This window comes from Trypanosoma cruzi, genomic scaffold (genome assembly GCF_000209065.1).
Source record: "Trypanosoma cruzi strain CL Brener 1047053516391 genomic scaffold, whole genome shotgun sequence".
NCBI lineage: Eukaryota > Euglenozoa > Kinetoplastea > Trypanosomatida > Trypanosomatidae > Trypanosoma > Trypanosoma cruzi.
In genome coordinates, this window is record NW_001849475.1 from 1 (window position 1) to 8,680 (window position 8,680).

At 47.6% G+C, this 8,680-nt stretch overlaps 5 protein-coding genes across 5 annotated transcripts, besides 17 other annotated features; all 5 read left to right on the plus strand.

The window, feature by feature from the left end:
• Positions 1-763, plus strand: Tc00.1047053506263.10 (D-isomer specific 2-hydroxyacid dehydrogenase-protein, putative; the record flags this gene model as incomplete). Its single annotated transcript, XM_800558.1, has 1 exon — positions 1-763. A coding segment is annotated over one exon (763 nt), but the record flags the coding sequence as incomplete, so codon positions are not given.
• Positions 1-836: a sequence feature (heterozygous, non-Esmeraldo-like haplotype).
• Positions 837-1,565: a sequence feature (haploid, Esmeraldo-like haplotype).
• Positions 1,566-1,704: a sequence feature (haploid, non-Esmeraldo-like haplotype).
• Positions 1,705-4,003: a sequence feature (areas not merged during assembly with more than two copies in the genome that could not be assigned to a particular haplotype).
• Positions 1,872-2,468, plus strand: Tc00.1047053506263.20 (D-isomer specific 2-hydroxyacid dehydrogenase-protein, putative; the record flags this gene model as incomplete). The annotated part of the gene is made up of 1 exon (XM_800559.1): positions 1,872-2,468. The coding sequence occupies one exon, from the start codon at positions 1,872-1,874 to the stop codon at positions 2,466-2,468; it is 597 nt and encodes a 198-aa protein (XP_805652.1).
• Positions 2,429-2,856: a mobile genetic element.
• Positions 2,586-2,606: a sequence feature (AT_rich).
• Positions 2,970-3,033: a sequence feature (T-rich).
• On the plus strand, positions 3,096-4,136 carry Tc00.1047053506263.30 (D-isomer specific 2-hydroxyacid dehydrogenase-protein, putative; the record flags this gene model as incomplete). The annotated part of the gene is made up of 1 exon (XM_800560.1): positions 3,096-4,136. One exon carries the CDS (start codon positions 3,096-3,098, stop codon positions 4,134-4,136), a length of 1,041 nt encoding a protein of 346 aa, XP_805653.1.
• Positions 4,004-4,512: a sequence feature (haploid, non-Esmeraldo-like haplotype).
• Positions 4,182-4,236: a sequence feature (T-rich).
• Positions 4,375-4,435: a sequence feature (T-rich).
• Positions 4,513-5,265: a sequence feature (haploid, Esmeraldo-like haplotype).
• Positions 4,553-4,615: a microsatellite.
• On the plus strand, positions 4,734-5,759 carry Tc00.1047053506263.40 (hypothetical protein, conserved; the record flags this gene model as incomplete). Its single annotated transcript, XM_800561.1, has 1 exon — positions 4,734-5,759. The coding sequence occupies one exon, from the start codon at positions 4,734-4,736 to the stop codon at positions 5,757-5,759; it is 1,026 nt and encodes a 341-aa protein (XP_805654.1).
• Positions 5,266-6,220: a sequence feature (haploid, non-Esmeraldo-like haplotype).
• Positions 5,944-5,966: a sequence feature (AT_rich).
• Positions 6,043-6,085: a microsatellite.
• Positions 6,221-8,680: a sequence feature (heterozygous, non-Esmeraldo-like haplotype).
• Positions 6,360-6,379: a microsatellite.
• Tc00.1047053506263.49 (hypothetical protein, conserved) lies at positions 6,635-8,680 on the plus strand (the record flags this gene model as incomplete). The annotated part of the gene is made up of 1 exon (XM_800562.1): positions 6,635-8,680. A coding segment is annotated over one exon (2,046 nt), but the record flags the coding sequence as incomplete, so codon positions are not given.

Here is an 8,680-nt window from a genome sequence, read left to right on the forward strand (position 1 = left end):
TGCTGGTGTGGATGTCTACCGGTTGGGTGAACTTGTCAAAGAACTGCGGGACATTCCGTTCGCGAACGCGCGAGGCTGCTACTCCTCCGTCCTGGCAGAGCACGTGATGTACTCCATGCTATACTTCTACCGGCAGACGTGGCGCTCCCTGGCGAGTCGCGCGGAGCACAAGTGGGACCCCTTCCTCATGGTTGAACTGCGTGGGAGGAAGGTGGGCATCATTGGCTACGGCGACATTGGGCAGGCCAGCGCCAAACTTCTCAGTGCCTTTGGGATGGAGGTGACGGGTGTGAAGCGGTCCGCGTCCACGAAGGAGGTGGACGAGTACGGCGTGCGTCTTGTGCACGGTGATGCGGAGCGGGAGCGTGTGTTGCGTGAATCCGACTTCGTGATCAACATCCTCCCGGGAACGGAGGAGACAAAGCGGTTTTTTAACAAAGAGCTCTTCTCCATGATGAAGCCGAGCGCGGTGTACATCAGCATTGGCCGCGGCATCACGCAGAATGAGGATGACCTTGCGTGTGCGCTGCGTGATGGCGTCATCCGTGGTGCCTCTGTGGATGTGTTTGAGAGGGAACCGCTTCCCGCCGAGTCCCCACTGTGGGACATCAGTGATGATAAGCTTCTTTTGACCGCCCACTCGGCTGACAGGACAGCCAATTTGGTCCCTGATTCTGTTCGCCGTTTCATTGGCCTGGTCAATGAGTACGCAAAGACGAAGCGGCTCGATACCTACCTTGTGGACCCGGTGCGTGGGTACTAGAGACGGGAATGTGGGGAAGGACCGAAGCACGTGTCTCCTGCCGTGCTACATAGGTTTGTGGAGTAATTTATTTGTAAGGAAAATATCGTTCATTTTTGTCTTTGTTTTTTTTTGTAGCATATTTAAAGTATGGTGGGAGGAATGGGAATGGGTTTTTGTTTGTTTGTTTGTTTCAGAGTAGCTCGACGGGGTTTGCAGGTAGATGATTGTGTTAGGACTGCGTCCTTTCCGTTGTTGTGTCTGCATTCACTGCGCATGACTCATGAGAGGGAGGGGATTGTCTCAAGAACAACATTGGTGTTTAGTGATTGTTTACTTTGGGGAATTGTTGAACGTATGTCCTATTTTGTGTGTTTGCTGTTTCTTTATGTGCTTTTTGCTTTGTGGTTTTGTGAGCATTTCTTCTGTGTGATCCCATCTTTGTCTTTTCTTGCCGCTCAAAGAGGCGAAGGTGAACAATGAAGGTTTACTTTCTTTTGTTCATTTGTGTTTTAATAATGTGAATATTCGTGTTTTTTTACAAGGTGAGAAGGGAAATCTTGTTAGCGTGCGGTTCCCTTTTTTGGTTTTGAGTGCAGTGATTTCTATTGTTTTGAGGCGATCAATGAGATTTTTTTTGGTATTGTCGCGTTTATGATTTTTCTTGTTGAATAATTAGGATTTTTATGTTTTGTAACAATTCTTACGAGTGCTTAATAACACAAGAAAGAGCATGCCGAAGGGGTCTGTAAAGGGGGGAAATCCTCCTTGTTTTTCTTCATGTACTCAGGCATTGTAGGACGGGCAAGCCTCTTTCAGGATTTGATCTGAACACAGCACTTTTCCATGGCTGTACTAGGCGTGCCTGATCCTTTTGTGGAGCCAAAGGCAGTGAAGGTGTGGGGAAGCGAAAATCCTGCAGGCGATATTTAGCCCGCTCGGTCACGGTGCAACCAAATGCCTGTGTGACGACTATCATCTGCCGAAGGAGCAGCGTCGTGTCCTTTGGATCTACTCACTCACTGCTGGTGTGGATGTCTACCGGTTGGGTGAACTTGTCAAAGAACTGCAGGACATTCCGTTCGCGAACGCGCGAGGCTGCTACTCCTCCGTCCTGGCAGAGCACGTGATGTACTCCATGCTATACTTCTACCGGCAGACGTGGCGCTCCCTGGCGAGTCGCGCGGAGCACAAGTGGGACCCCTTCCTCATGGTTGAACTGCGTGGGAGGAAGGTGGGCATCATTGGCTACGGCGACATTGGGCAGGCCAGCGCCAAACTTCTCAGTGCCTTTGGGATGGAGGTGACGGGTGTGAAGCGGTCCGCGTCCACGAAGGAGGTGGACGAGTACGGCGTGCGTCTTGTGCACGGCGATGCGGAGCGGGAGCGTGTGTTGCGTGAATCCGACTTCGTGGTCAACATCCTCCCGGGAACGGAGGAGACAAAGCGGTTTTTTAACAAAGAGCTCTTCTCCATGATGAAGCCGAGCGCGGTGTACATCAGCATTGGCCGCGGCATCACGCAGAACGAGGATGACCTTGCGTGTGCGCTGCGTGATGGCGTCATCCGTGGTGCCTCTGTGGATGTGTTTGAGAGGGAACCGCTTCCCGCCGAGTCCCCACTGTGGGACATCAGTGATGATAAGCTTCTTTTGACCGCCCACTCGGCTGACAGGGCATTTTTTATAGGAGCTTGTGAAAAGAATGATCACGGGAGAGCTGGCTAACTTAATTAATGTATGTGCGCCCTGATAAATGAATGCATTCTTTATGATACTTTTTTACCGTATGAATCTTTTGGGAAGAATGCGACTTTGTAGGTGCCGGGAACCGATAGATGCCTGATAAATTTTTATTTTTATTTTGCCACCTACTCACCCCCTTTGATTCCCACCACGCGGCGGGGTCTTGTGGTTGGAGGACCCCAAAGCCTGCCACTTCGTAATTAATAATATTCAAATCCTAACTGAGGACAAAGGACCATGCTGGTGGTCCACAGAATTCTATATATTGAATGAAAAGAAAACATTGAAGCAATTAACTAACGAACCTTTTTTCCTAACTTGTTTGGTTCCATAGATTTTCAGGATCCGGCCAGCTGCCCGGAAGATTATTCTCTGTATTTTTTTCGTTGAAAGTTTTTCTGTTTCTGGTGGAATACCACTGAAATGTCACCACGTCAGTTATTTTGCGGTTGATTTTTTGTTGGTGGTTTTGTTGGTTTGTGGTTTATTTTTTTTGTGTGTGATTTTTATAACTTTTCTTTTTACGCTTTTTTTTTTTTTTCCTTTTATCCGCAGTTCTGCGTGTTTGCGTGTGTCTTAATCAAGTTAATTTTATATTCAAGGTTAATTATGAACGTGTTTGACTGCACACTTTGCGTTGCAACTACGATTTCGCAGTTTTTGGTGGATGAAGTTATGAAACAAGTCTCCTTGTATGGTGGATTTAGGCATGTGGTACGGTGCCATGGAAACCCTCAAGAAGATTTTATGGACGTAAAGCAATCTGGAGAACCCATCGTTCTTCTCATTGCGAATCAAGCCGGTCGAGAAGCACTCAAGTTCCTTTGTGACGACTATCATCTGCCGAAGGAGCAACGTCGTGTCCTTTGGATTCACAGCATTTCTTCTGGTCTGGACAGCTATAAATTGAATGAACTTGTCAAAGAACTGCAGGACATTCCTTTAACAAACGCACGAGGCTGCTACTCCTCCATCCTGGCAGAGCACGTGATGTACTCCATGCTATACTTCTACCGGCAGACGTGGCGCTCCCTGGCGAGTCGCGCGGAGCACAAGTGGGACCCCTTCCTCATGGTTGAACTGCGTGGAAGGAAGGTGGGCATCATTGGCTACGGCGACATTGGGCGGGCCAGCGCCAAACTTCTCAGTGCCTTTGGGATGGAGGTGACGGGTGTGAAGCGGTCCGCGTCCACGAAGGAGGTGGACGAGTACGGCGTGCGTCTTGTGCACGGCGATGCGGAGCGGGAGCGTGTGTTGCGTGAATCCGACTTCGTGGTCAACATCCTCCCGGGAACGGAGGAGACAAAGCGGTTGTTTAACAAAGAGCTCTTCTCCATGATGAAGCCGAGCGCGGTGTACATCAACATTGGCCGCGGCATCACGCAGAACGAGGATGACCTTGCGTGTGCGCTGCGTGATGGCGTCATCCGTGGTGCCTCTGTGGATGTGTTTGAGAGGGAACCGCTTCCCGCCGAGTCCCCACTGTGGGACATCAGTGATGATAAGATTCTTTTGACATACCACAATGCGGTTTTGTCCGATGATTTTTGTAAAAAAGCAATCGATTGTTTTATGTTGCTTGCACGCGATTTTGGTTCAGATGGGTTTGCATCAAATGTAATCCAGATCGACAAGTTTTATTGCGGATAATGCCATTTCTGTGAATAATTATATTTTCGCTAGCTTGGAAGTGGGTTTTTTTTTTTTTGCTTTTTTGCTTTCTGTTTGTTTAGTGGATTTTTTTTTCTTTAATTAGTACACTGAGTAATTGGTACCTTTTTTGTTGTTTGGTTTTTCCTCTTTTTTTTTTTTGTTGATGCACTTCCGTGTGGAGAAGTATCCAAATTCGTGTGAAGCGATGAAAAGCGGATGGTGATATCTGTTGTTGTTTTTTTTCTTTTTTTTTTTTCTTTTCAATTTGTTGGATCGTCTTTTTTTTTTCTTTTTTTGTCTACTTGCGTGATTTTTGTTTTTGTATGTTTTCTTAATTTATGACTTTTTTTTTTTTGAGCTTTTTTTTTGTGTATGTGTGTTTTGATTTCTGCTGGCTAATATCTTCTTGTTTCTGTCTGTGTGTGTGTGTGTGTGTGTGTGTGTGTGTGTGTGTGTGTGTGTGTGTGTGTGTGTGTTTTGTTTTGTTCATTCTTTGTATTTTTAATGTGTGGGGTGTCCACGCATTACCAGGTGTGTGTTGAGCGGCCTGGCGCGTAGTAAAAAGGTCCATACTGTCTGTTTCGGCAGCAGGGGATGCGGCGCGGTATCGGTGTGGCGCACGTGCAGAAGAAGAATGAGACGCAGCGGCAGATGACTGACTTGGGGGCACAAATCACGGCGGAGCGAGTGGGGCAAATAGCGGATCAGTTGGAGGGTTTTGAGGAAACGTTACGTTCCCTTGCGCGTAAGCACAAGGATGAGATTAACGCGGATCCTATTGTTCGTGCGCGCTTCCGGCAGATGGCCGACTCTCTTGGCATTGATCTTATTTCCTCAAAGAAGAATGTGTTTGCGGGTATTTTGGGCCTGGGGGACTTCTACTATGGATTGGCAAGCAAAGTTGTGGAAGCGTGCATGCGGGAGCGGAAATTCTGCGGTTCTTATGTTCCGCTGAATCGTATTGTCTATATTATGAAGCGACAGTATGAGTCCGCAGGGAAGGATGGTAAGCGCTGTGACATCACGGAGTCCGATATTCGCATGGCTTTGGAAAAACTACATGTGTTAGGGGATGGCTACAACGTGGTGAAACTTGCTGGTGTGAATTACATCCAGACCACGCCTGATGGAACGCGGAGCGCGGATGACGCGCCGCTGTTAGACACTGTGCTAAAGAAACGTGCAGAACAGATTTTGAAGTATCACTCCACTCGAGTAGGGGATGAACGTCCTTGTGAAAATGTGGCGCCCATTTTTGGCCCTTCCAACCGTGTGGGTGCCTCCCGCATTCTATTTGCCCCCGCTCGGCATCATGACTCAGTGGAGAGTGAGAAGGACGTCGAAACTGGGACGGCAGATGTCCCTTTTCATGTTCAATGTGTTGCGTTTACGCAAGATGAGCTCGAAGCCCGTCTGATGTGGCGTCCGCACCGCGTTCAGGCTGTGCTTGAGCGAATGATGCATAACGGGTCAGTATGGATTGACCAGCCGTCAATTTCTCAAGGGGAGGTTGAGGGGGAAAAGTTACGAAAACGAGGAAAGACACTGAAGGAACTCAAGCCGGCGGAACTCGTTTATTGGTTTATTGTTTTTTCAGCACCATTTGAATCCTCCTTCTGAATAAAATGAAATTACAAGAGTTTATTTTTGCCAGCGGTTTTTTTTTCTTTTCCTTATGTGTGTGGAGGGATGCACGTGAACAATTCCCATCTTATATAATGTATGGATATATTTATATATAAATACGGTCGTATGTATGTATTTTTGCCTGTTTATTTATTATATTAGGATGTTCCTCTTTTTCTTTTTTTATTTTTTATTTATATTGGACCGTGATGTTATTTTATATATTTTTTTCTTCTCTCTCACTTTGTGCTTGTATATGAATGTCACAACTGTGGCATTTGTTTTTGTTGTTGTTTTTTTCTTCTTTTTTTTTTTTTTTTATTCCCCACTTTTTCTCTCCGGTTGCTGACAGAGCAGCCACGCTCACATCACCGAGTGAGGCAGGGTGCATTGTTACCGCTGTGAAGGAGGCAGGCACACACTTAGAAACAGGGGGGAAGGGCGGGACTGTTCCGGCTGGTAATATTCGTCCGAGGGAGTTGGACACAAGAGGAAAACGTGAAGCGGCGGTATTCATTTTCATTTCATCTGTTCCACGGACATCCACACACACACATTTGAAATCTTTATGTGCATGCAAACCCGCAGGCACAGATATATATATATATATATATTTGTATGTTGACACGTGTGTTTATACTTAGCTGCATCTATCGTGCTTGTTTGCTTGAAACAGTCGCTGCCTGCCAGCCAAAGTGCTAAACAAATATTAACTGTGCGCTGAGGTAACGAAACACTCTTGGAAAAACAGTTTTTTTTTTTGTGTGTGTTGGCCTTTGCGTGTGCTTTTGTTTATTTGTTTGTGTGATTATATATATATATATAAAGCGAGAGGAAGTGAGAGTTTCTGGGTTTTTACTTTATCCATCATGTTTGACAAATTTGTGGCGGGTCTCGTCACGACATACTTGGGGAATTACTTTGAAAACGTGAACAGAGAGCAAGTGAAGGTCTCATTGTGGAGTGGGCATGTGAGTTTGAGGAATCTGCGCTTCCGTAGGGACGCTCTGCGGGCATTTGATACTGCGGTGTGTGTAAAGGAAGGTTACATTGATGAATTGACGGTTATTGTTCCATGGACGCGCCTGCATTCGGAGTGCGTAGTGGTGGAAGTAAAAAAGGTCCGTGTTTTGCTGCGGCAAAAGACGGCTGCCGGGTATGATCCGGCACGTGAAAAACAAGAAGCGTATGAACGCAAGCTGCACCAACTGAACCTGTTTGAGGCGCTGCTTCAACAAGAACTTGCAGGAGATACGAAGATGGAGACAACTCCAGTAGCCCACAATGGAGTTCCCACAGAAGGCGTACTAGAGGAAGAGGAGGAGGCATTTTTGGAAGCACAGAAGGATGTCACTTTTGCAGCACGTCTAAAGGCCGTCATACTGAACAATGTTCAACTGATGTTGAAGGATGTCGTTGTACAATATGAAGGCTGCTATGCATCTGGAGGGGGTGTAGATGCAGGGACGGATCAACTTGTGGGTCAGGACTATCATTCTTTTTCTATTGTATTGGATAATTTTCGAACGTATGCGTGTGATGAAAACTTTGCTCCGCACTTCACCGCAGCAAAGGAGAGGGTGTTGTACAAGAAGGTGGTGCTGGAGGGGGTGCGGGTTCTTCTCAACGCCACCACCTTTTCCATGCAAAGATCTGGATGCAGCGATGACAATTATGCAGCCGAAACCATACAGGATACGGAAGAGGCATCATTAGGCGTCATTAGAGGACTGTCTAGGAAAACAACACCATCAACGTTACGGCAGAGTCTACCAGCGCGGTGCCATCGCATTATTTCACCCTTTAGTGCAATGGCCTTTGTGCAGTACCAGCCGGTGCCATACCGCGCCGACCTTCCGACGTTCCGCATTGAACTGCACGTGGATCGTTTGCGTGCTGTGTTATCTCGTGAGGAATGGGCAATACTTCTTGCCTTGTGGCGCGAGGCACGTGACGGAGAAGAGTATGATGTACTGCGTCACTTTCGGCCCGTGGGCGCCGAAAAGAAAAGGCCCACCGACAATGCGCGCGCCTGGTGGGCATACGCCATTCAGGTAATTCTGCATCGTATAAGGCGGGTTCGAGAACGCCGCGTTTTTGTGTGGGAAAAATACAAACGCCTCAAAGCGGCGAGAGAAGAGTACATGACACTGTTCAAACGCGACAGGCGAAGACAACTGGAGGCCAACTGGCTTACAGAACTTACAATGGAAGAGAAAACGCGACTCCAAGATTTGGAGATGGAACTGCCGATGGAGTCCATCAAAATAGCACGTCGACTCGCCTACCATAGAACGCATCTAGAGCGGGAACAGAGGGAGACACTGTTGGAAAGGCGACGGCAAAAAAAAAATCAGCAACAAGAAGAAGCCGAAGGGAAATCTGGAGAGATGGGGGAAGAGCCAAACGGGCAGCCCGCCATGGATGTCGCCCACACAGACGGGAAACGCCGTTCAAGTTGGTGGAGTTGGTTATTCTTTTCAAAAACGCGGAACACCCAGGAAGAGAATGCGGGTGATCCGGTTGGCGAGGAAACTCCCGATATTCAGGCAGAGATTGAAGAAATGTTTCAGCTTGTGAATGCAGAGCGTTGGACAGCTGCGCAACGCCTCGCCATTGCCAAGGAGTTTGGCATTCCCGAGAGTGAGGTGGAAAGCCTTTCCGATGCTGGCGGTAGTGCATCAAATGGAAACTTTGAGGGGGTTCGTTGGCAAGTTTCTCTCCGTGCGCATGCACTCGAGTTAATGTTGCGCGAAAGTGATGGGGAATGCGCAACCTTTGCAACGTTGGCGATGGAAGGACTCACCGCCAACTTGGTGTACATGTTTAATCGCTGCTTTTCTTTTAGCCTGGACGTTAATGATTACATGGTGCTTTCGCACTTGAAGGAGCAATCGCGTGTGGTGAGTATTATT